Below are 27,627 nucleotides of genomic sequence, written 5' to 3'. Positions count from 1 at the left end.
CTGTTGATGTTTTTTTTGAAACAGAGTTTGGTTCTTTAGATTTCAAGGTGGGTATTGTACCCAAACTGGCACATGATGTGTTAATAGGGACCGACTTTACCCATTTTCTAAAAATGTGGTCCCCCGCTCAGAATAGCGCCCAGAGTTCAATAGCGGACCATAACGAAGTATTAGAAGAAACAAATCCTTTCCCTTTTTCAGAAATGGAGGTTGACGAGGGCCCAAATAAGAAGGGGGAAAAGGAGGAGTGCTGTAAAATTCCCTTCCCCATCACTACTTTGGTAGGGAATACCCCAAATCAAGATGTTGAGCAGACACTTACCACCCCAGAACCGGATAAGACCCTCGCTGACCTAGAGGTCAGTCTTGGGAGTTTTAAGAAGGCCCAGTGGGAAGACCCCACATTAGCGGTAGCAAGGGGAAATATACGGGACCAGAATAGTACTCCTGGCCAACCAGATAGGTCACTTGCTTACCCCTACTTCGAGGTAGAGAAGGACCTAGTATATCGGGTTGATAAAAGGAAATCAGTTACAACTAAACAATTGTTGGTACCACGGACATTCCGTAACGTAGTATTACACCTCGCACATAGTCATCCATTGGGGGGACACCTAGGGGTGGAAAAGACAAAAGAAAAGGTTCTCCGAAGCTTCTATTGGCCTGGGGTTCTGGCAGAAATTACGAATTATTGTTCCTCATGCCCAGAATGTCAGATCACCGCCCCGTTCAAGGCGTACCGCAGCCCATTGGTACCCCTTCCCATAATAGAGGTACCATTTGACCGGATTGCTATGGATCTAGTAGGACCCCTAATAAAGTCTGCTAGGGGACATCAGCATATATTGGTAATATTAGATTATGCCACCCGATATCCGGAGGCAGTTCCCCTACGTAGCACCTCAGCTAAAAACATAGCAAAAGAGTTAGTAGTTCTGTTTTCCCGGGTCGGGATTCCTAAAGAGATTCTATCTGACCAGGGAACACCATTTATGTCCCAAGTAACAAAAGAGCTATGTAAACTCCTAAAAATCAAGCATCTCAGAACCTCAGTCTATCATCCACAAACAGATGGTTTAGTGGAAAGGTTCAATAAAACCTTAAAGAGCATGTTACGGCGGGCGGTTGATAAAGATGGGAAAAACTGGGATTGTTTGTTACCGTACCTGTTATTTGCCATTAGGGAAGTTCCCCAATCATCCACAGGCTTCTCCCCGTTTGAACTATTGTATGGCCGACACCCAAGGGGCTTACTGGATATAGCCAAAGAGACTTGGGAACACGAGGTTACCCCTTACAGAAGTGTAATAGAGCATGTTGCCCAGATGCAGGACCGCATTGCTTCAGTCCTACCCATAGTGAGGGAACACATGGAGAAAGCTCAAGAAGCACAGAGGAATACGTATAATAAGGGTGCTAGGGTCAGAATTTTTTTTCCAGGTGATAGGGTACTAGTTCTGGTTCCCACCGTGGAGAGTAAATTCCTTGCTAAATGGCATGGGCCATATGAGGTCTTGGAAAGAGTGGGAGAAGTAAATTATAAGGTAAGACAGCCAGGTAGGAGGAAACCTGAGCAAATTTACCATATAAACCTACTCAAGCCCTGGAAAGATAGAGAAGTCTTGTTAACCCTAGTACACCAAGGTCCGTCAGAGAATCAAGAAACTGACCCAGAGGTTAGCATAGCTGAAACCCTGTCTGTTCATCAGAAACGAGAGGTTCAGAATTTAGTGAGAAGAAACAAAGAAATCTTCTCTATACGGCCAGGTAGAACTAGCGTAATTGAACATGACCTAGTCTCTGAACCAGGGGTCCGAGTTAACCTTAAACCGTACCGAATCCCAGAGGCCAAAAGAAAGGCTATAAGTTTAGAGGTTAAAAAAATGCTAAAACTAGGTGTAATTGAGGAATCCCAAAGTGGGTGGAACAGCCCTATAGTCTTAGTCCCAAAGCCAGATGGTACAACAAGGTTTTGTAATGACTACCGGAAACTAAACGCGGTGTCAAAATTTGATACTTATCCTATGCCCAGGGTAGATGAACTTGTAGAGAGACTGGGCAAAGCCCGATATCTCACAACCCTAGACCTAACAAAAGGGTACTGGCAGGTTCCCCTCACAGAAAGGGCAAAAGAAAAGACAGCCTTCTCAACCCCAGACGGCCTCTTTCAGTATAAGGTGTTGCCTTTTGGCTTACATGGAGCTCCCGCCACATTCCAAAGAATGATGGATAAAATTTTAAAACCACATGCTCGGTATGCTGCCGCCTACCTGGATGATGTGGTAATCCATAGTGAAGATTGGCAATCCCACCTTCCAAAGGTCCAAGCTGTGCTTGACGCAGTCCGGTCTGCTGGACTAACTGCTAACCCCGCTAAATGCACTATTGGTCTGGAGGAGGCCAAGTATCTGGGATATTCTATTGGCAGAGGTTTACTCAAACCCCAAACACTCAAAGTGGAGGCGATACAAAATTGGCCAAGACCAGTTACAAAAAAACAAGTAAGGACTTTTTTGGGGTTAATTGGGTACTATAGAAGGTTTATTCCCAATTTTGCAACTAAGGCAACCCCACTAACTGACCTCACAAAAGCAAGAGGACCGCTAATGGTAAAGTGGTCCCCCGAAACCGAACAGGCCTTTAGAAGCCTGAAAGAAGCTCTCTGTGCCCAACCAGTGTTGGTCACACCTGACTTCTCCAAAGAGTTCGTAGTCCAAACCGACGCATCTGAGGTTGGGCTGGGGGCGGTACTCTCCCAGGAGTCTCAAGGTGAGGAGCACCCCATCCTTTATTTAAGTAGGAAACTAAATCCCCAGGAGAAAAATTACTCCATAGTAGAGAAAGAGTGTCTCGCAATAAAGTGGGCTGTAGAGACGCTCAAATACTACCTGTTGGGGAGAAAATTCCGGTTGGTCACAGATCATGCACCCCTTACCTGGATGTGTCAAAACAGGGAAAAGAATGCTAGAGTGACCAGGTGGTTCCTAAGCCTACAACCCTTTAAATTTTCTGTGGAACACAGGTCAGGGCACAAACATGGCAATGCTGACGGGTTGTCAAGGATGCACTCCCTAATATCCATGGTCGCTCATCCCTCGAGGTCTGAGCTGGGGGGGAGGATATGTGACAGAAACCAGGGGATGGTAATAAATTCCGTATATAGGGCTCCCAGGATACTAGACAGTTTCTATCCTGTTTGGCCTGGGAGTGCAGCCTTATAATACATACACTCCATCCCACAGTTTGGCAAGCGCTGGAACTGAGGGATGAGAGATCCAGACCAGAGTTTGTCTGCTGCCTGATTTCTGTCACCTGTCATGCTAATTAGGAATCAGGTATGAAAGACTGATTTCCTGTTTGCTCTGGTCTCCCCACAAGAGCCAGGAGGCTGGAAGGCTGCTGAACTACAGAGGGGAGAAGCCTCTTCCCCAAACAGGTTCAATCTTTCTGTTCATTTGTGTAAGACTGCAAAAGTACCGTGTTTTGATGTTGGAAGTGGAAAAGCCACGTCCAACCCTGAGTCAGGGATATCTAAGTTAAGTTATCGCTCAGGTGAGCAGCTTTTGTTTTGATCTGTTTTCTGTTGTATGCACTGTGGCAGTCTCAGTGCCTGGGACTGAATAAACCAGGCATAGCCTGTTTAAAGGAACAGTACGTGACGCCTCATCATTTAACCTACCCTAAAAGACCGTGTTCTAAACAGTCCCGGACAAACGACGGAGTCCCGGAGTAAGCCGTTTGTCACATATGGTGGAGAATGCGGGCAGAGCACTAGGGGGTCTGCGGGTTGAAGAACTTTGAAAGAAAAAAAAAAAAAGTTTTTTTCATCCTCTGCAAACAAGATGGAAGATGTGGTGGGTGCGCTGGTACGCAATGTCGCTGCCCAGAAAGACGCGAATGAAACCCAGCAACAGCTGTTAATAGCCCAGCAAGAAACTAATGCAAACCAGCAGCAGACGAATGCAGCCCAGCAACAGCTGCTAATAGCCCAGCAAGAGATTAATGCAAACCAGCAACAGGCGAATGCAAACCAGCAACAGGCGAATGCAAACCAGCAACAGACGAATGAAGCCCTGCAAAACGCGATTGCAAACCAGCAAGAGACAAACCGCTTGCTGAGAGAGGAGCAACAGCGGTTCGCTCAGGGCTTACAGCAGGAACTCGAGATCCTGAGGGGGACTATCAGTAACCTTCCACTGGCAGCGGCAGCCCCAGTTCCGAAAATGACCAGGACAAGCCACTACCTTCAGAAGATGGGACCCTCGGATGATGTGGAAGCCTATCTTCTCACGTTTGAACGCACGGCACAGAGAGAGGGATGGCCAGAAGCTGAGTGGGCTGGTCTAATCGCACCCTTCCTAAGCGGCGAACCCCAGAAGGCTTACTTTGATCTAGAGCCAGCCGAAGCTAACGTCTATGCAAAATTGAAGTTCGAGATCCTCGCCCGCCTCGGCGTAACCACGGCTGTTCGCGCCCAAAGGTTTCACGCATGGTCCTTCACGATGGATAAAGCCACCCGAAGCCAGATGTATGACCTCATCCACCTCGCCCGGAAGTGGCTACAACCCGAGATCAACTCAGCCAGCCACATCGTGGAACGGTTGGTCATGGACCAGTTCTTGAGGAAACTTCCCTCTGCCTTACGCCGTTGGGTCAGTCGGAGTGACCCCCACAATGCGGATGAGCTTGTGGCCCTCGTAGAAAGGTACAATGCAGCAGAAGAGCACCCGCAACCCACAGTCGTGGAGCAACCCCACTACCCGAGGTTCCAGGACTCTTCCAGAGACGGTAAAAGGGTACCGGGGTTAAGGGGCGCTGAAGAGCGGCGACCACCTTCACGCAGCACCAGCAACAGTGGTTCGCACACTAAGGGCAATAGCCAACATGGGGAGCCGGGAAAAGGCTCTAAGTGGGACACAGACTATGTACCTAAATGTGTAAATTGTCATGAGAGGGGCCACACAGCAAAAATCTGCCCACTAAATGATGAGCCCATGCAATGCAACAGCGTGGAACCTTATTCGCGGTTGTCCCAATGTATGGGCCCTAGCCCAGAGGACCCCTTGAATAACCATCTGTGGGCATTTGTAAAGGTTAATGGTAAGAGGGTTCGGGCACTTCTTGACTCTGGGAGCATGGTCACACTAGTGTCCGAATACCTCTTGCCCATTAAGAAGAAACAGGGAAACAGTTCACAAAGAGTGGCAATTTGTTGTATACATGGGGATAATCATGAATATTCCACTGTTGATGTTTTTTTTGAAACAGAGTTTGGTTCTTTAGATTTCAAGGTGGGTATTGTACCCAAACTGGCACATGATGTGTTAATAGGGACCGACTTTACCCATTTTCTAAAAATGTGGTCCCCCGCTCAGAATAGCGCCCAGAGTTCAATAGCGGACCATAACGAAGTATTAGAAGAAACAAATCCTTTCCCTTTTTCAGAAATGGAGGTTGACGAGGGCCCAAATAAGAAGGGGGAAAAGGAGGAGTGCTGTAAAATTCCCTTCCCCATCACTACTTTGGTAGGGAATACCCCAAATCAAGATGTTGAGCAGACACTTACCACCCCAGAACCGGATAAGACCCTCGCTGACCTAGAGGTCAGTCTTGGGAGTTTTAAGAAGGCCCAGTGGGAAGACCCCACATTAGCGGTAGCAAGGGGAAATATACGGGACCAGAATAGTACTCCTGGCCAACCAGATAGGTCACTTGCTTACCCCTACTTCGAGGTAGAGAAGGACCTAGTATATCGGGTTGATAAAAGGAAATCAGTTACAACTAAACAATTGTTGGTACCACGGACATTCCGTAACGTAGTATTACACCTCGCACATAGTCATCCATTGGGGGGACACCTAGGGGTGGAAAAGACAAAAGAAAAGGTTCTCCGAAGCTTCTATTGGCCTGGGGTTCTGGCAGAAATTACGAATTATTGTTCCTCATGCCCAGAATGTCAGATCACCGCCCCGTTCAAGGCGTACCGCAGCCCATTGGTACCCCTTCCCATAATAGAGGTACCATTTGACCGGATTGCTATGGATCTAGTAGGACCCCTAATAAAGTCTGCTAGGGGACATCAGCATATATTGGTAATATTAGATTATGCCACCCGATATCCGGAGGCAGTTCCCCTACGTAGCACCTCAGCTAAAAACATAGCAAAAGAGTTAGTAGTTCTGTTTTCCCGGGTCGGGATTCCTAAAGAGATTCTATCTGACCAGGGAACACCATTTATGTCCCAAGTAACAAAAGAGCTATGTAAACTCCTAAAAATCAAGCATCTCAGAACCTCAGTCTATCATCCACAAACAGATGGTTTAGTGGAAAGGTTCAATAAAACCTTAAAGAGCATGTTACGGCGGGCGGTTGATAAAGATGGGAAAAACTGGGATTGTTTGTTACCGTACCTGTTATTTGCCATTAGGGAAGTTCCCCAATCATCCACAGGCTTCTCCCCGTTTGAACTATTGTATGGCCGACACCCAAGGGGCTTACTGGATATAGCCAAAGAGACTTGGGAACACGAGGTTACCCCTTACAGAAGTGTAATAGAGCATGTTGCCCAGATGCAGGACCGCATTGCTTCAGTCCTACCCATAGTGAGGGAACACATGGAGAAAGCTCAAGAAGCACAGAGGAATACGTATAATAAGGGTGCTAGGGTCAGAATTTTTTTTCCAGGTGATAGGGTACTAGTTCTGGTTCCCACCGTGGAGAGTAAATTCCTTGCTAAATGGCATGGGCCATATGAGGTCTTGGAAAGAGTGGGAGAAGTAAATTATAAGGTAAGACAGCCAGGTAGGAGGAAACCTGAGCAAATTTACCATATAAACCTACTCAAGCCCTGGAAAGATAGAGAAGTCTTGTTAACCCTAGTACACCAAGGTCCGTCAGAGAATCAAGAAACTGACCCAGAGGTTAGCATAGCTGAAACCCTGTCTGTTCATCAGAAACGAGAGGTTCAGAATTTAGTGAGAAGAAACAAAGAAATCTTCTCTATACGGCCAGGTAGAACTAGCGTAATTGAACATGACCTAGTCTCTGAACCAGGGGTCCGAGTTAACCTTAAACCGTACCGAATCCCAGAGGCCAAAAGAAAGGCTATAAGTTTAGAGGTTAAAAAAATGCTAAAACTAGGTGTAATTGAGGAATCCCAAAGTGGGTGGAACAGCCCTATAGTCTTAGTCCCAAAGCCAGATGGTACAACAAGGTTTTGTAATGACTACCGGAAACTAAACGCGGTGTCAAAATTTGATACTTATCCTATGCCCAGGGTAGATGAACTTGTAGAGAGACTGGGCAAAGCCCGATATCTCACAACCCTAGACCTAACAAAAGGGTACTGGCAGGTTCCCCTCACAGAAAGGGCAAAAGAAAAGACAGCCTTCTCAACCCCAGACGGCCTCTTTCAGTATAAGGTGTTGCCTTTTGGCTTACATGGAGCTCCCGCCACATTCCAAAGAATGATGGATAAAATTTTAAAACCACATGCTCGGTATGCTGCTGCCTACCTGGATGATGTGGTAATCCATAGTGAAGATTGGCAATCCCACCTTCCAAAGGTCCAAGCTGTGCTTGACGCAGTCCGGTCTGCTGGACTAACTGCTAACCCCGCTAAATGCACTATTGGTCTGGAGGAGGCCAAGTATCTGGGATATTCTATTGGCAGAGGTTTACTCAAACCCCAAACACTCAAAGTGGAGGCGATACAAAATTGGCCAAGACCAGTTACAAAAAAACAAGTAAGGACTTTTTTGGGGTTAATTGGGTACTATAGAAGGTTTATTCCCAATTTTGCAACTAAGGCAACCCCACTAACTGACCTCACAAAAGCAAGAGGACCGCTAATGGTAAAGTGGTCCCCCGAAACCGAACAGGCCTTTAGAAGCCTGAAAGAAGCTCTCTGTGCCCAACCAGTGTTGGTCACACCTGACTTCTCCAAAGAGTTCGTAGTCCAAACCGACGCATCTGAGGTTGGGCTGGGGGCGGTACTCTCCCAGGAGTCTCAAGGTGAGGAGCACCCCATCCTTTATTTAAGTAGGAAACTAAATCCCCAGGAGAAAAATTACTCCATAGTAGAGAAAGAGTGTCTCGCAATAAAGTGGGCTGTAGAGACGCTCAAATACTACCTGTTGGGGAGAAAATTCCGGTTGGTCACAGATCATGCACCCCTTACCTGGATGTGTCAAAACAGGGAAAAGAATGCTAGAGTGACCAGGTGGTTCCTAAGCCTACAACCCTTTAAATTTTCTGTGGAACACAGGTCAGGGCACAAACATGGCAATGCTGACGGGTTGTCAAGGATGCACTCCCTAATATCCATGGTCGCTCATCCCTCGAGGTCTGAGCTGGGGGGGAGGATATGTGACAGAAACCAGGGGATGGTAATAAATTCCGTATATAAGGCTCCCAGGATACTAGACAGTTTCTATCCTGTTTGGCCTGGGAGTGCAGCCTTATAATACATACACTCCATCCCACAGTTTGGCAAGCGCTGGAACTGAGGGATGAGAGATCCAGACCAGAGTTTGTCTGCTGCCTGATTTCTGTCACCTGTCATGCTAATTAGGAATCAGGTATGAAAGACTGATTTCCTGTTTGCTCTGGTCTCCCCACAAGAGCCAGGAGGCTGGAAGGCTGCTGAACTACAGAGGGGAGAAGCCTCTTCCCCAAACAGGTTCAATCTTTCTGTTCATTTGTGTAAGACTGCAAAAGTACCGTGTTTTGATGTTGGAAGTGGAAAAGCCACGTCCAACCCTGAGTCAGGGATATCTAAGTTAAGTTATCGCTCAGGTGAGCAGCTTTTGTTTTGATCTGTTTTCTGTTGTATGCACTGTGGCAGTCTCAGTGCCTGGGACTGAATAAACCAGGCATAGCCTGTTTAAAGGAACAGTACGTGACGCCTCATCATTTAACCTACCCTAAAAGACCGTGTTCTAAACAGTCCCGGACAAACGACGGAGTCCCGGAGTAAGCCGTTTGTCACAATATATAGAAACCCTGTCTTCCCATAAGAGAAGGCACAAAAGCAGCAACACTCAGATATAGCAAAAAGACATGTATTAGCAGTGACAAAACAGCACAATATAAACCCATAGTGTGCTGTTTTGTCACTGCTAATACAGTAGCGACATCTTTTATTGCACTGAATGCCGCCGGCAAGCCGGGATCTACCCCAGCTGCCGCCAGTAACAACCGCGCGCCGCCGCGTTTCCCCCACGCACCCCCCCTCCACTTCGCGCGCAATTTTCCTCCCTTCCCGACCCCGTACCCGGCTCCTGCTCTGCCCCTCTGCTTCCCCGCACCCCCGCTTACCTTAATTTGATCTCCAGGGGTGTCGGGGAAGCCTGGGGAAGCCGGGGAAGACGGGGAAGCCGGGCGCGCATGTTACTGTGACGTCACAGTGCGCCGCCACGCGCCGCGGCTACCCGCTTCCCAGACGCATGCAGCCGGCGGCTTTTACTCGAATAAAAGCTGCCGCTGCTGTACATGTCTTTTTGCTATATCTGAGTGTTGCTGCTTTTGTGCTTTCTCTTATGGGAAGACAGGGTTTCTATATTGATTTCTATGGAGCATGCACCTTGACTTTACATTTTTTGCTTGGAGTGCTGGCTGCTGCTTTTTGTTATATATATATATATATATATATATATATATATATATATATATATATATATATATATATATATATATATATATATATATATATATATATATATATATATCTATCCTGACTGATGGAGATACTAAGATACTATGGATGACAGGTGTTTTTGTTCAATGTGCATGTCCTACCTCAATGCTGTGAGGGAACTGATTTTAGCTTGTGATTAATAAGCCTTAACTATTTACACTATGGATCCTGTGCTGTCCCTCTTTGTCTTAAATATATATATAAATATATATATGTATATACTAGCTGATATACCCGGCGTTGCCCGTGATGTAATGTTCTGGCTCCCAATCCTCCCTCTCAACTCCCTGCCCCCCCCTCTTCACAGCTGTTCAGAGCTGCGCACCCCTCCCCCCACAGTTCACAGCTCCGATTCCCCCCCCCATTCAATGCTTTGTTTCCGTCCACACCCCCCCCCCCGTTAACCGCTCCGTCCCCCCCCCCCTGTTCACAGCTCTGTGCCCTCCGTGTGTTTGGCAGCTGAGCTGACTGAGGGGGGAAGTGTGTGTCAGTCAGTGAGTGTGAGTCAGTCAGTCAGTGAGTATGTGTCAGTCAGTCAGTGAGTGTGTGTCAGTCAGTCAGTGAGTGCATGTCAGTCAATGAGTGTGTGTCAGTCAGTGAGTGTGTGTCAGTCAGTTTGTGTCAGTCAGTCAGTCAGTGAGTGTGTGTGTCAGTGAGTGTGTGTGTCAGTCAGTCAGTGTGTGTCAGTCAATCAGTGTGTGTCAGTCAGTCGGTCAGTGTGTGTCAGTCAGTATGTATTTATGTGTGGGCTCCCCCCTTCTCTCCTGACTCCCTCCCCACCCCCCTTTTCCTGACTCCCTCCCCCCCCCCCTCTCTCCTGATTCCCTCCCCCCCCCCTGCTGACTGGCGGTGGCGCGCTAGTGTCGGCAGCGAGTGGACAGGTGAGGCGCTGCTGAGAGAGAGGGGGGGGTTGGGGGTGGGCTCAGAAGCGGCTGCAGTGGTGTTGTCCTTCCCCCTCCCCCCCCGCATCTGTGTCGGCAGCGGGTGGGGAGGAGGTGAGGCGCTCCTGAGAGAGGGTGGGGGGTGGTGGGGCAGAGGCGGGTGTCGGCAGCAGCGGTGGTTCCCCCTCCCCCGCGCGGAGCTGTGTCGGCGGCGGGTGGCGAGGTGAGGTGCTGCTGAGAAACGGTGTGGTGTGGGAGAAGCGGCTGGAGGCGAAGGCGGCTCCCCCCCCACAATATTATTGTAATATATAAAATTGAAATTTGTGAGGTTGGTGCTAGATGTGGTGAATCTGATTGGTCCTCAGCCTCTGGCCAATAATATTGGTGGCTCTATGACGTCACCCAACTGCCACTCTCTTCTTCTCCTCACCCGCAGCTCACCTTCCCCCTCGGCCTCACCCAACTGACACACACACACACACACACTCCTCTTCACCCAGTTCACCTTACTGCCAGCTCCCCCCCCCCATCACCCCCCCCAGCTCACCTCCCCCCAGGGAATCCACCAGGCTCACCCCAGCCCCAGCCAGCAGCAGCATGCGGGTAGTGTCGCCGCCGACACAGCTCCGTGTGGAGGGGGGGGGGGGGAGAGCCGCCTCCGCCTCCAGCCGCCTCTCCCCCACCACACCGTTTCTCAGCAGCACTTCACCTCGCCACCCGCTGCCGACACAGCTCCGCGTGGGGGAGGGGGAACCACCACCGCCGCCGACGCCTGTCTCTGCCCCACCACCCCCCACCCTCTCTCAGCAGTGCCTCACCTCCTCCCCACCCGCTGCCGACACAGATGCGCGTGAGGGAGGGGGAACCACCGCCGCCGCCGACACCCGCCTTACCTGGAACCAATTAGATTTGTTGATAATATGACCATGAATGAAGAGATCCTACCACTGAGCAAAACTGTAGAGAAGAAACGCACCGCTCCTGGCATTCTAATGTAGGCATTGCAGGTTATAGGCAACCAGTAATAGGACAAATGATTCATGAAATAAAAGCATTGCGCATTTAAGCTGTAGCTTGTCTTCTAGTGAGCGAAAAGTTCAAATATTAACAAGCAGTTTGGAAATCTGTACTTTTGGCATTAATGACAATAAAGAAAGCTTTTCTGGAAAAAACAACAACTCATAATATATTTTCTTTATCAATGGATGCCATTCTTCTGCTCTTGACACACACATATGTATGTATGTATGTGTGTATGTGTGTATGTGTGTATGTGTGTATGTGTGTATGTGTGTATGTGTGTATGTGTGTATGTGTGTATGTGTGTATGTGTGTATGTGTGTATATATATATATAGCGGATAAGCAAGAACAATAGGCACTCCGTCGGGAAAATCAAGATGATGGGTGCAAATCCTATATAGAATAAATAGGCAATACGATACCGGGTTTGAGACAAATATCAAGAGGCAGCACTCCAAAAGGTGATCACTTTGAGAAAGATCCCGCACGTAGGACCGAAACGTTGGATATGATGTCTTGATAATACAAAGTTTTTTGACTACCTTTTGGAGTGCTGCCTCTTGATATTCGTCTCAAACCCGGTATCGTATTGCCTATATATATATACTGTATATACACACACATAGACACATACACACATACCAGTATATATTTTAAAACAGTACGGTATATCATATTTTACACTGACATTGAAAATCAATCTCCTGTGTATTTCCAGCATTGGAGCAAAAAATAACTTACAATATACACATTAAAATATAAATCTTAGTAATGGACTGAAAAAGAACAAAAGCTACATTTTCCTTATATTAATTTATATTAGTGAAACTAACAAAAGGGAAAACAAATACTTGGTTATTTAAAATTTGGTGCAATTGTACTGTAACTATAGACCAACACAGTCTTTAATGAGTATCCAGTCAAGCATCATTCTCAAGATAGCTTTGACACAATGGAAAGGGCATAGTTACCTTTAGGATCACTTTTCCTGAAGCAACATAATGAAACTATTGAGTAAGTGTCAGAAAGAGTCTGTTAAAAACTTTGTAGACTGCTCAACAATAAAACTTTAAATGTACTGATATGGCAAATATATAATCAATTACAATTTAGGCTGTATAATTAAAAATGTCACGGTGTCATGGGCCTCAGTCGCTGTAATGTTTAACAACCAGTAAATCTTATCGCACCTAACTGAAGTTGTATGTAATGGAAGTTTAAATGCATTTCTCATTTCAGATTAGAATGCAGACACTGTTTCGGATGGGACAATTTAGTAGGAAGCAATAAGATGTGGAACTGCTGAATTAAAAAATAAAAGAGGCTCATATTTTTCATTATTTTGTGAGTCAAAATTTCAGTGCTAAGTAATTCAAACCTTTCTAAAATTTACTGTACACAGCGTATGTATGAAGACTTCATAGACATGATGCATCATTTATTTGTTTTTTTAAATTATTTTTGACACAGCTGGTCAAGTTGAATACCCGATTCATACAATTTATATTAAAACAGAATTGTGCATTTTTGTATTTATAGCTATTATTAGTAGATATAGTTTATTAGTAACAGTGTAATGATAGGTAGAGGCACGTCAATTGCCCAAAAGGGAAACAGTCCTGGTGTAAACTAACCCATCAAAGCCCCAATGTTCTAACCGAGGACATAAACACAGTAAATCACACAAGAGATGGAGGCATACAGTATAAGATGCAAAAACTATTGCTAAGACTTTACTCCATGCTTATAGTAGACTAAATAATGTTTCAGGGACACAGCCCCTTCCTCAAATAATTGCCACCCATGTAACAGGGTTATTATAATTATCTAAGAAGCTCCGAATTTGTTATTGCCAAATCGCATATTTTCGCATGTTCTGAGGAAGCGGAATGAAATGCGGGGAAAAAACAGTATTCTGTAGTGCCAATCGCATTTTCTAAACCGCTTCTATAACAAGGGACAAAATGCCTGATTTGTAATTTGTTTTAGAACCAAAATAACTTGAAGGTGGTGCTGATCTCCCCATGGATAGGGGGAGTAATTCCTAATTTACTCATTTCTCCAGTTGTATATATGTCCACTCAAACAAATAAATTAGGGAGAGATGCCTGTGCTGAGAAAGGGGCACACCTTTGACATAACATTAACATGTGCAGTTAATTTCTGTGCAGCAATATTTTATTTTTTTAAATCATTTTTGATGCTGCTTGCCCAGATAGAGAGACGGCAGAGAGAAAGCAGGGCATGAGGTGATGGTCAGAGAGAGGAAAGGGGGAAATGGAGAATTCAGAGAGAGAGAAGCTTTTAGTGAAAACCAGGTCTAGGTAGTGGCTGTCCTTGTGGGTGCTGGTCCACTGTTGAAGTCCAAAAGAAGAGGTTAGAGAGAGAAAGCGGGAAGCCCAAGGGAGAGAGGGGTCATCAATGTAGCAATTGAAGTCCCCAAGAAGAAGAACAGGGGAGTCTGAGGAGAGAAAGAAAGAGAGCCAGGATTCAAAGTGAGAGAGAAAGGCAGAAGGGGGATGGGTACAGGTAGGTGGGTGATAGATGACCGCCACGTGGACAGGGAGAGGAGAGAAGATCTGGACTGTGTGAGCCTCAAAGAGGGAAAAGCAAGAGAGGGGGAATAGGAAGGGTTTGGTAATGGCATAGAGAGAAGAGCAGGAGCCCCACGCCTCAACCTCTGCCATCTGGGTGTGGAGTGTGGGAGAAAGAGAGGCCACCATAAGAGAGGGCAGCTTCCAGAGCAGTGTCAGACTGAGTGAGCCAGGTCTCAGTTATAGTAAATAGGAGCAAAGAATGAGAGAGAAAGAAGTCATGCACAGAGAGGCACTTGTTAGAAAGGGAGCGAGCATTCCAAAGGGCACAGGAGAAAGGGAGAGAGGAGGGAGGATGGCAGGGGATGGGTATGAGGTTTGAGGGGTTGACACCAGAAGGAGTAGAAGTTGCATGTGGGAGGCGACTATGAGAGCATGTAGAAATAAAGCAGGGACCAGGATTGGGAGAGATATCCCCAGAAGCAAGGAGGAGAAGCATGGATAGAAAGACAATATGTGAAGATGATTTGTAGGGGAGTTATTTAGTGCAGGGGGTATACTGTAGCTGTGTGGTGTCAGAGGGTGCATGTAAGAAAGGAGTTCATGTGAACTGAGAAGCGGTGAAGAAAGGAGAGATGGAGATATATGAATAGAGTTAGAGACAAAATGAGAAAGCGCTGTAGAAGTGTGAAACTAGTGGGAGTGCTTTTGCCATGTTTTGTTATGTATTTTTGTTTAAGGTAGTTTATTTAATTTCTTTTATTTTTCGTCCACCTGGTGAGTTGCTGAGTGCTTTTGCATAGTTTTTTGCACAGTCTCTTCGTCCAGCCCATCCTACGTTGATCTCCTGCGCCTATACCCCAGATTGGTGTGACGCACAGCAGCCATGTAGGTGCACATAACACAGGATTCGATTTCACCCTAAATGGGGGAGACGGTGCTTTACACAGAGCTGCCATACTCTGCACCGCGCTAACGGAGGAACAGGGGGGCTACCATCAACACTACATTCGGAGAGGGGGCTTCAGCGGTAATTTGATACTTTTCCTCTGTTGTGCATATCCACCCCAACAAGTGTTGCAGCTTAGAGATAGTGTATCAATACACGTCTCATCCCTATATATATCTCCGTCTCTCCAATTTAACCCACACTGGACTTTACCTGTATATCACAATACCTACTTACCTGCAAATTACAGCTGTTGCTGAGACTACAATTTAACTTTATGAATATTTATGGAACTTATTATGGTTCAAGGTAAATCTTAGAGCTTAGTAATGGCCCATCTGTTACACATAGAGACAAAATGAGGCTGGTGGAAGGAAGTGCATAATTTGAAAAGAAGTGATGTCACAGAAAATATAAAAAGTAAAGGCGGCAATACAGCAATAGTTAAGTGTTGAGATATGCAGCCTGGGATAAATTATATCCTCCTTTCCAGCGTAGGTCAAATGCAGGAATCAGGGCCAGTAGGTGTTGTCCACCGTATAACTGCAGTTAAGATGAATATCCTCCCCCGACTTCTGTACTATTTTCAGACATTACCAATAGCTGTCCCGTACACAAATATAAAAGAAATTCTAAATCGAATTATGCAATTTAATTGGAAAAATAAACAACCGAAAATTGTCAGGTCAATTATGTTGGAAACTAAGGAAGGGGGTAGCACCAAATATTCTAAAATATTATATAGGCTCTCATTTGAAGCAAATGGTTTACTGGCACTCCCCGAGAGGGTCCTATGCTTGAGTAGACATGTAGAGCTCACTTAAAAACCCGGTGGGTCTGCCTTCTATGCTATGGTCGAGATTGGGGGTTGGGCTTGGGAGTCACTCTGAGCCGGCGGTAATCAGGTTTACCCTGAAAATCTAGCTGTTGGCAAAAGAGAAATATAAGGTTATGTCAATTCCTTCTAGACTTACGCCATTGTTCGGTAACCCAGCGTTTTTGCTGGGTTTCCAGGGTCAGGGTTTTGAAGTCTGGAGACATAGAGGGATTCTAGAGATGGAAGATTTATTAAAAAAGACAAGTTGATGTCGTTTGAGGAACTGATGAGGAAATACGGTCTGCCTCCAACTGAGATGTTCAAATATATGCAGGTCTGACACTTTGTGCGTCAGGGTGTCTATGAGGAGTAATTCCCTACATATATACCTGTACGATTTTAAGATTTATGTAAAACAAAAAAAAATACCAAAAATACCTGACTTCATCTCTTTACCAAGGTCTAATCCCCCAAAATGATACCCCGGCCCATAAATGTATGGACCATTGGGCTCTGGATTTCCAGACTGAAATAACAAGAGAGGACTGGGAAGATATTTGGGAGAATGCGGGTAAACAATCTTTATATGTACAGTAACAAAAGATAATATTTATAAAATCTTGTACACTGCTTTACACTCCCAAAAGGTTAAAACAAATGTTCCAAGAGGCTTCTGATAGATGTTGGAGAGGTCACGGACAGTTAGGGGGCCTAGCACATATCTGGTGGTTTTGTCTAGTAATGCAGACATACTGGAAGACAGTTCTGAAATTAATTGAAGAAGTGGCAAGAATTAAGATTCCGTTAGACCCAATTTTAGTTATTATGGCTAAGTCCATGGAAGACGTGAATCATTATACAGTCAAACTGATTCTGCATATTCTAACGGCGGCTAGATGTGCTGGAGCAGCAGCATGGAAAAAAACACTCCCGCCCTCCAGGAGAGAGGTTATTAGAAGGGTTAATGATGTTAAATTAATGAAGACACTTGCCTCATTTTTTAATCATACCACAATGAAGTTTGATAGGGGTTGGGATCCTTGGGATGTTGGATAGGGGCATGACCTCAATAGGATATAAGATCTGGGAGTGATAAGTGAAGGATATGTCGTTAATAAAATGTTGTATGCTACGTGATGTGATTGTTGATGATTGTAAGAATTCTGTTACTAAATGGTTGTCCCCCCTTTTTTTCTTTTTGTACCTCCCTTCCCATTTAAATTTGAAAATCTTTACACTGTCCTCTTTGTATATAACAATGCTAGTATAATGCTTTCATTCATTTCAGTTTCATGCTTTTATTTTCAATAGTCTCTCCAGTCAAAATAATAAATCAATTTCTAATTTGTGGAGCCTTTTAAACTTGACATAGCTTAGGGCCTCAGAAGTTCAAAGTCCGACCCTGATTTCTTACCCATACATTAAACATTTCTGGTTAATACCAAAGGCAGTACTCTAAAAAAGAGATGCCACCACACATCTCCAAAGGTTTATAAATTCATCATGTTGTCATTAGGAATCTGGTTCCTACAATAAATATGACACCTACTGTACATTTCCTGTATTGTCTCTTTTGTAAAGCATTGTGTACACAGTTATACATACATGCATAATATTATGTTGTATATCCAATATTGTATACTGTATATCCAGTTGTTATTGGTGCTCAATGGTAACATCTAGTACCGATCACAGAGTAAAGGATTCTTGTGCAAAGTGTTTTTCAAAGTGATTTTCTAAAAAGAGCAATTATTTTTCAATGTTTTTAATATAGTTTATTTTATAAGCTACTTATTTTTACACTTTATTTTAGTACAGTTGAAGCATGTGATATTGTTCGCCCAGATAACACAACATGCAGCATATCAGAGTTACTGTGGGATTCTGTTGCAACATTGGTGCAGAGTATCACAACTAGAGATGTGCTCATTTCTCATGAAGATTTGTGAACCAGCTAATCTGTAACATGTAAACACATGAACGGGTACAAAGTGCTAAATTTCACCCTTGAACTAAATATATCTAATTAGTGACTTGGTATATTCAGCCAACAATTTGACATAAAATGAAAAATATATTTTAAAAAAATACAGATGTGTTTCTTCACACGTTCCCTATACTGATGGGTGACTGCTGCTGGAAAAGAGACTGCCCCACGGTCTCAAAAACAGATTCTTATAGACAAATGATTCCAGCGCAGTTTCCAGAAATCAGGAAGAAAGAGAAAAATAATTGTGTAGTATAGAGATTAGTATTGTAATAAACTGTGAATGATTATTTTGCACTCACATGGAATGCCTAAGACAATCCCAGTACAGTATGTCTAGGACTATAGGTGATCCGTGATCCAGTGACAACAAATGAAAAAAAAACAACTACTTTTGCAGGTATCAAAAAGCTCTCAGAAAATGTAGCTGTTGCTGAGTGAATGCAGGGGAGCCTCTCTCCTATTTATTAGAGTACCCATTGACTTATATGTGGCCTCCCAAAACACTAAATCTACACGTGGAGAGATACCTGTGAACACATCTGAGATAGCTGGGAAAAAATATCATTTAAATATGCAAATATGATTTTCCCCAAGAATCTCACATTTCAGGGTTCTGCATATTCTTCTCTGGTAAAATTTGAAATCTAGAATTTTTCTACAACTTGGTCAAAATTGTTCAGCTAAAAAGGTTGATTAAACGTTGACACATTTTCTAAATGTTTTGAAAGTTCAAGAAATACATAGGCAATTTGGAACATTTTGCACATCTCTCCTGTTAACTACTGTACATAAAACTACTGATACTAAATAGACTATTTTTAATGAAGGCCATACTGAATAAAAATGTTGCTGAAGTCATTTTAGAATAAAACTTTTTTGTGCCCTACTTACTTTGCCTCATTTAGCGATATTATAAAGTGTAAATTCAATAGCTATTTCAAATCTCTGGGTTTATAAGTCCATAAAATGTGTTTTTTCTTCATTGCAGCATATGAAACGGACATCATTCAGAGCTGTGTCATCTCCAACTCCCTGAGCAGGTTCTACCCTTGTCTGTAAGCCACATATTGCTGTTAAGCAGTCTGTACTCCAGGCACCATATTTCCCCCATTTTGTACCATGTCCTTCAAGTATGGACTTATCTGAACATGTGAACTTGATGTTATTTGCTGCGGTATCATCGCCAGCCCCCTGAGGAGGTTCCACTTTCAAGGAAAATGATTTGAGATATCCGTCTTCGCACCCAATTGCTTTTTGCCATTCACCAAACCTTAAAACAAAAACAAAAAACAAAGAGTAGTGGCACTACATATACTAAAAGACTAATGATCTATTTTAATTACCCCAGTGTATGTATGTATGTATGTATGTATGTATGTATGTATATATATATATAATTTTTTATAGACAGTAGATGGAATTCCTTGGAAATTATTATCTTTGTCAATAGATGCACACGGTCAACAGACCTTGCTAACAACTTTCCTTTGTGTGTAATTGACCGAGAATAGAAAACTCATCATTTATTTTTTCCTAATTACATTTATGAAGAAATCTCATGTTAGTCCATTAAAAAGGTTTCAATGTGGCTACGGCATCTTTGATACACCATACTTTAACAAAGGACTGCGTCCTGCTATAGGTTCCATGTTGAATATGCTTTAGTAAGCTATGGGGGTTTCACTGGTGAAATCAAATTAATTAAACCCAGCTTCAATATCCAAAGGTGTTTTTCATTCTTTTGTGCAAACTATACAGGCATGTAAGATGTTGAAATGTGAATATGGTTTGAACTTCTAGAATAACTAGCCTTTTTGTTGCACATGAAACATATCAGGGTAGATCCATAGAAGTTCTCTCATTTGTTCACGGTACGTTATCTCATTTTAACATATCCCTATCCGTAACGCATATCCCAAAAGCTGCTTAATGCTACATTGTTCAGTCAGTTTCCAAAAAAATAAAGGAACCTTAAATTTAAACGGATCATACTGATGCAGCGGCCGTTATTCGAACACATCACGGCGCCGATTTTGAGTTCTCTGCTGTTCCCCACGGAGCATGAACACGGCCAATCGCCCCAGGCACCCGCGCTTATCGCGGATGTTTTGTTTGATTCTGTTTCTTCGTTTGCAATAAAATGGATGAATTGTAATGTGTTCAGTACTGTGCTACTGTGTCACTGTGTCACTCTGTTACTGTGCTACTGTGTCACTGTGCTACTGTGCTACTATGCTACTGTGTCAATTTCATGTTTTTAATAGCCAGAACACTAAAATTAGTTTTCTGCACTCGCCGCGATCGCATCTTAGTGCGGGGAGGCTGGAATTCATTCCGCGGTTTCAAATCGGGATTCCTACTGTATGTACATGACGCGTGAAGTGTTCGAATAACGGCCGCTGCATCAGTAGCATGCAAATCATAGGGTAATTAACACTTTAACTACAAATGAAGATCAGACCTCCATTACTATTAACATTTTAACGCAAGATATTTAGCACCTGCTGAAACCCTAAGGAGAGTTATTTCTATAAATAGCGTAAAATCAATGTAATGAGTAAAGGACTTACCCCTTTCATTACAAAAAAGTTACATTTGTCATACAAAGATATATTATGGATAATATAAATGTCTGAAACATCATAAACTATATTATTGTTTTTTAGTGATTAAAGTGATATGTTTGTGTGAACTAATATGGTATAAAATGTAATAATGACTGTATTAAATATTGGTATACAATAATGTATATCCATACATACCTCAACAATATAAATTAATATTTCACTTGTATTCATGTACAATTGAAATAAATGGAGGCTGTCCTTCCTTAATTTTTTTTTTTAAATTGTACATTAATATAAATGAAAATATTAATTTATATTCTTGAGGTATGTATGGATATGCATTATGGTGCACACAAATGTTATACATTATTTTTACATTATATACCATATACTGAAGTGAAACTGTCACTAGGTGTAAAAATGATACATTTCTCAATATTCTAACAATATTTGCATTATTAGCTGTTGTTCACGCACATGAAAATCTCTGTTAATAAAGCTACTTTAAAAAGGCACCTTAAAGTTTGACCAGTGTGCATGTGCAGTGTATTGGAAAACGCAGGTACTGTATGGATGGTTGTTTTGCTAACAGACTTTATTTATGCATATGATTAGCTTTAAGGATCCCCGTTACACGAAGGAAACAAAAACGCCTGTTACATAATTAGGTAAGATACCGTTATTTGCCCTTATTTAGTGCTCTTCGGAGGATTCACCTTAAAGAACTAGGGGAATTGTGATGAGTCGGGAATGATGTTTGTAGAAATGGAATTTCATAGACCGAATATTTCTCAAATATTATTTTAGGATTGTAGCCCTGTATGGTTTGGGCTATAGGGTTGCCCTCCTCCTGGTGGTAATCCCTGCGTAAGAGCAGGTTGCCATGAGCAATCATGGGTTTTCCCAACTTCAGGCAGTTTAGTGAGTCAGTGAAGGCAGTGTCATTAGGCTCTGTGTCCAATCAGAAGACACAGGGGTGGTTCCTGCTGGAGCTACTTAGTGTGCTGCCACTTCCTGTTTAGTGAGTCTGTCCCCAGAGTGAGAGGGACAAGGTGACCCAGACCGAGCTGCCAGGGCTGGCATTCTTGAGGCCTCCCTACAGGGAGTGAGAGGGTGCACCCCATACCTCCTATCCTGCATACATGATAGGGGAAGAGCAAGGCCCACTCTTGGTGCCCTAGGACAGGAGTAAGGTCAGGGACATCCTGGAGGGTGACAGCTTGCTGTCTGATCTGGCTGCTGAATAGAAGAGACCAATAAAGAGACTGCACTTTTACTTATACTCCTGCCTGAGAGTGAAGTGTATAGGGAGGAGGGAATATTCTCTTGTAGATACTTCACCCCATACAGCTGGAGGCTGCAGGAGATGGAGGCGCTGCACCAGTAAGTGGTGAGATGGAGGCACAACCCCAGAAGCCTGTCCTGTTCTCCCCATGTCATCGGGGAGACTCAGACCCCCCTGTTGCAAGCAGGTATGCACCACACAAAGACATGTAGCCAGAACATTATATTCCCAAGGAGACCCTACAGTATCTGAGATTTGGAGGGTGGGGGGGGGGGGAATAAGGGTTACAGGATGTATAATCCCCATCCTATTTAGAAATACCATGAACACTTGCCCAATGCAGGTTTCACTTTTTTATGTACAGAGTATAAAGCAGGATTCCATAGCTTGTAAAAACAGAGCACATCAAGCAGGAAAAACAAACAAAAAGTGGGGGCTATGATGAAAAAAATCGGTAAAAAATAATTTATTGAAGAAGTGTACACAGGGTCTGGTGCAGGAAAAAAAACCACTCTAACGCGTTTTTGCGCAACGGAAAAAAGCGGCATTGCGCGAAACGCGTTAGAGTGGTGGTTTTTTAATGCACCAGAACTGCTTGAATTGGGAGTCACACATTCACACTGGAGAGATAGTGTAACGGATCGGGAAACTCGCGCTTCCCAGCGTGTCCCCGTCACTCGAGGTCCCACGGCACCTAGCTACCCCTCTTCCCTACGTCCTCACTCTTTCCCATCCTCCTCTCTCGGCCGTTCCTCCACGGCGCGGTCTGCACCCCCTGACGCGCGTTCGGGTCATGCGCGCAGCTCTGTGCGTGCGCGTTCCCGATCGCTCGTTACTCTCCGTGAGGTGCGCGCTCCTCGCGTGTCCCCATCACCCTGGCCCTTGCCTTGCCTGGCTCCTCCGCTTCTCCTTCCCTTCCGCCTCCAGTGCCGAGCGTCTCCCCGGAGGTGTGACCCTAACGCCCTGTGACACGTGCGGTGCACGCATATAACAGGCTTACAGAAGGTGCGCGCACTCGCTCCAGTTATCTGCCGTCCCTAAGCACTGGCTCCGACCCCCGTTGCCTACAAGCCATCTCCCTGGATTACTTCCCTGTCTCCTCCCTGCTCTCACAGACCTATCCTTGCAAACACTCACTCAAGCCTCTGCTCCATCCCTCATCCCTATTGGTCCTCCTTCCTATATAACCCCCCTCTGTGCTTCCAGTCATTGCTCTGCATAGCTTTCCTGTAGCTCCTGTGTGTGCAGTGTCTATGTCTAGCTCCCTTGTCTGTTTCAGCTCTGGTTCCTGTCCCTGCCCCTGTTTGGATTCCCTTGGTTTGAACTTGAACTCTGCGTTGGATTTGACTACGCTGCCTTCTCCTGCCCTTGAACCCTGGCTTACGGACATCACTACGCTGCTTTCTCCAACCCTTGAACCCTGGCTTACGGACATCACTACGCTGCTCTCTCCAACCCTTGAACACTGGCACTTGGACATTACCCTCCGACCTCTGGCACCCCGGACTCAGCAAGTATACGTTAACCCTTACTCACCAGGCCCGGCAATGCTATTTACCACAGTCCAGGCATGCCCTCACTGCTGTGGGTGCGTGTTATACCCTTACCCACCTCAGTACTGGGGACTGGCCAGATCTGCGGGTATACAGGCATTACAGATAGTATGTATCGAAATGAGGAAACTGGCTTTAAAACAGATAGCAAACATTTGTATTTGCATCAATTTGTGCCAATGCCATATGTATGAATCTTGCCATTATTACCAGCATTGTTAAAATGACAAATTTGCACCATTTTTTGGTGGCACTTGACTTTACCACCTTTCTTATTGTACCTCTGTTAACATCTTTAATTTCTATACATCTGCAAAGGGTATTTAATAATTCAAATTTACGACAAAGGTTTTTGATTTCATTATCAAAGAATCATAGATATAGAATTGGAAGAATTGTGAATTTAATCAGAAAAAATGGGGGTGGGGAAAGTCAAAATACAAGTAAACTTACTTTCCGACAGTGGAGTGTATAGTGACTGAGTGAGCAAAACCTGGTCTCGTACATTGCAGACTTATCCCATTGAGACCTGTATCATCTCCTATTAATCCTTGGGACTTTTCCACCTGAAAAAAAAACATATATATACGCTATAAATGAAAAGGACTAATCAACTTACAAATAATCTATTTAAAAAACATTAATTCTTATTTATTACATTTTTTTTTTCAACCCAGATCTGGTTGCATTCTGTACATACTTTCAGATGTCAATGGATTATTATCTGAGCTACTGTAAGTATGTTTAGAAGTGCTGAGTGAAATACTGTCATGGTATTCTGATTTGCTAATTCAGAGGTGGCCAACTCCATTCCTCAAGAGCTGCCAACAGGTCCGGTTTTCAGGATATCCCTCCTTCAGCACAGGTGGTTCAATCGGTGGCTCAGTTGAAGACTGAGCCACTGATTGAGCCATCTGTGCTAAAGCAGGGATATCCTGAAAGCCTGACCTGTTGGTAACTCTTGAGGACTGAAGTTGGCTACCCCTGTGCTACAGTATATCAAACCAAGGGAATTGTTAAATCTTCAAATGTAAGCTTTTTTGAGCCAATAACACTGACGACATAGGCCGCGGTGTCATGAAGTGGTATTACAGATCACACAGTAAAAAAACATGTTAAAATACGGATACAACTCTTTCTTTACTTGACTGATATTGTTGATTATTCTTTCAGGGTTGAATATATTTACAAAGGAAATGTAGTTTGCCCAACCTTTGTAGAAGAACGATCCAGATGGCCACCAGTGTGAGATGAGGGTGGTGTCCAAATTAGCGATGCCGATGTATAATAGAGTGCATTCCAGGACACACAGAGATGCCCATGGGTGCACTTTAAAATATTCTCAAAGGTAATTAACAATGGGGTAGGCACGCACAAGTTGTATTGTTCTGGTTTTATAGTCTGCGTCTCTATGCGTCTCTAACCTTACTAAGGTCCGCAGTGTGGACCAAAAGGTAGTCATATGTCATATGAATACAGTCTGTTTGTTACTTACCTGCTGTAATTAGAGATATGCAAAGCATTTGCTCTCACCCACATGTAAGGTAAGTTTTGCAAATTTGCTGTTGGCAAAGCAAATCTCAAAAATATGAAACATCAACCAAAATACACCAACTGCATAAGCATATTTGACAAAAGCTTTTTCAAAATAGGGTCTGAAAGTGTCATAACTTGGTGAAAATGTATGAGTTTTGTTTATATTGAGCAATGTTTAATGAGAATGTTTAATGTTAATTAATGAGCATTTTTTTTAAATTAACAATTAGAATAATTGAGCAGACTGTAGTGTACAGGATTTGTTTCCCAAATATTGGCCGAAATGTCCTGAATATTGCGTGGGATATATATATATATATATATATATATATATATATATATATATATATATATATATATATATATATATATATATATATATTCTAAGAGTTCCATCTAAGAGTTTCATCAGTTCCATCTTGTGTGATTCACCTGAGATTCAGTCCCATTGGAGAAGTGGCCTGGAATATTTCGCTGTGTGTTTGCAATTAGAAAAGATTTTTTTTGTTATCCCAGTTTTCCAAAGTAAGTGTGTCTTTTTACTGTATTTTTGTGTAACATAGTTGTGTGTGTTCATTAGGTGAATAAACACAATTTATTTTTATCTCTCTGCTTGCTCAATCAATGACTCACCATAACTTAACTCAGTATGGTAAACCCCATCCTTATCGCTTCATTGCATAGCCAGTTAACCAACCCCACACTGATGAGACCCATTAAGGTCAAAACAGCTGTCTGTGGGTGGGTTTTCTGGGTATGTACCTTAACTCTGGCTGTGCTCAAAGCTGTGACCATGCAGCAAGCTTAAGCCTATAGGGAACCATGTATAAAATGGTTTTTGTAGCAAAAAGTGGCACTGTGTGCTCATTTGCATGTCATTTCCCAGAATCCCTTGCTGCAGTGGAAGTGCTGTTTGATAATGGTGAAAGGCGGTATTGCAGACCTGATTAGACATGCAAATGAGCATACAATAAATTTACATTTGATATATATATATATATATATATACACAAAAAGAAAAAGAAACCTCACAAAAAGCACTCAGACTGATATTGCAAAAATAATCATAATAAATTTATTGAATCAAAATATAAAGAAAAACAGCTAACTGAACCCCTAACAACTGGACTCAAAAGAGTGTTGTTGGACAAAAAAATAAATAAATGGGACTAACTCTTGTAACACAGATATAAGGAGAAAAAATAAAAAATATAAACAAAACCTCAATTAATAGAGGTACTTGGTCCCCATAGTGATTAACAACCGGCCGGTCATATAATGAGGAGATGGTATGAAAAAAACAATAAAGGCAAATGCCATAAACTCCAAAGAAAAATATGTGGTGTAAAACCACCAGGAAAGGTGTAAACATGACACAAATAGTACCACTAAGCATGCTGAACTCTTATGTAGGGCACTGTAATGAAATCACCTTATTACATGGAACTACAAATATAGCTCATATAAACAAAGAGAAAAACAATGAAAATAATTCAGTGACCAAAACACAAACCCAGAGTAAGATCACATACAAGAAGCTGGTCATATACTTGAGACCAGTACGTTCACTGGTAAATATTACAAAGGCATATAAGAAAAACCAGAGTAAAAAGTATACTCAGCTCCTGTTGTTACATAGATGGTCTGGATGCGGTATTCATTTTTGTGTGTCATATATATATATATTTTTTTTATTATTATTAAGAAAGGGTACAAATTTTAATTTTTTCTCCAAAGTTTACCAAAACTGACCGGCACTTTGGTTATGTTACCGTACACATCAAGGTCACTTTTTTCTTGGTCAACATTGCTATACTTTATCATTTGCCTGCAGTTTTCACATGTCTTTTCGCAAAGCATTCACTGGAAAGGTTTGCAGGTTTGTGAATTGTTACAAAAGTAGGTTTGAGGGCACCAGTGAAAATGAGTAAAGACAGGTTCATTTATTTCTGGTGCTATTACACAAATGTACAGTCAAATCAGCTCAGTTGATACATTACATTTCTCTGACCTATTCCATATTCCTCAATACATTTTAATTACAGTTACTTCAAATAAAATCTATTCACAACTATTTGTTTTTAAAAGGAATTTTGCACTGACTTTTAAAATAATCAATGTATTATATTGTCGTTGCATCAATGTTTAACCATAATAATGATAGTCATGTTGATATGCAACCCTTTTTAATTGTATTGTATTGTTGCAGACAACTAAAATGTTAAAATACAAACAAAACCAAATAGAGTGTTATCTCTGTGAAATGCTACTAAACATTTTAAAAGGCTTCAAATTAAAGATCATGTCACAAATAAAAAGTTAACAACTCACTCAGGAAAGTTATAATATATATAATGTAGGTAAAAGTGTGGCTAAATATCAAAGCTATTGTGCTACTCTGTGATAAAATGTTGCTATATTCATTCTACCAAAGGGATGTCTAACATCTGCATTAGAAAAAAGAACAGAACACAATAACATTGTAGAAAGGTTAGTATAAAATACCTTTAAAGTGAATCCAGACGCCGAGTAACCCAGAGGGCATGATTCAATGGGTCCCCATTCACCCCATTGCCCTCCATTGGAGACAGAGATGACACCCAATTCCTCGTTGTGACTTTCTACATTCTCTGCAAGTAGTAAAAAAATACAAGTTATGTAAGTCTGAAACATGTTATTAAAGAGTTACCAACGCTATGTAAGAATGATGCTGGTTCTATAACTAATCTAATACTGTATGTATATGTATATATAGCCTCATGCTTCAATTGAGGGTAAACTTGTGCCTTGTGATAT

General features: G+C 42.9%; 1 protein-coding gene across 1 annotated transcript; it reads right to left on the bottom strand.

The window, feature by feature from the left end:
- Positions 1 to 16,540: 16,540 nt before the first annotated feature.
- Positions 16,541 to 27,579, bottom strand: LOC142463073 (vitelline membrane outer layer protein 1-like). Its single transcript, XM_075565331.1, has 3 exons — positions 27,337 to 27,579; positions 23,749 to 23,861; positions 16,541 to 19,160 (listed from the first exon to the last, which is right to left on the bottom strand). The coding sequence occupies exons 1-3, from the start codon at positions 27,502 to 27,504 to the stop codon at positions 18,842 to 18,844; spliced, it is 600 nt and encodes a 199-aa protein (XP_075421446.1). The 5' UTR covers positions 27,505 to 27,579; the 3' UTR covers positions 16,541 to 18,841.
- Positions 27,580 to 27,627: the final 48 nt, after the last annotated feature.

Source organism: Ascaphus truei, chromosome 11 (genome assembly GCF_040206685.1).
Source record: "Ascaphus truei isolate aAscTru1 chromosome 11, aAscTru1.hap1, whole genome shotgun sequence".
In the NCBI taxonomy this organism is placed as follows: domain Eukaryota; kingdom Metazoa; phylum Chordata; class Amphibia; order Anura; family Ascaphidae; genus Ascaphus; species Ascaphus truei.
The sequence above is the reverse complement of the archived record's forward strand: the minus strand, read 5'-3'. Positions and strand labels throughout refer to the sequence as shown.

Coding starts and splice junctions, on each gene's coding strand:
- LOC142463073 (XM_075565331.1), bottom strand. CDS start 27,504: ATGTTTCAGACTTACATAACTTGTATTTTTTTACTACTTGCAGAGAAT. Junction 23,862..27,336: donor CGTCTGGATTCACTTTAAAG/GTATTTTATACT, acceptor TTTTTTTTTCAG/GTGGAAAAGTCCCAAGGATT. Junction 19,161..23,748: donor ATACACTCCACTGTCGGAAA/GTAAGTTTACTT, acceptor TTTTGTTTTAAG/GTTTGGTGAATGGCAAAAAG.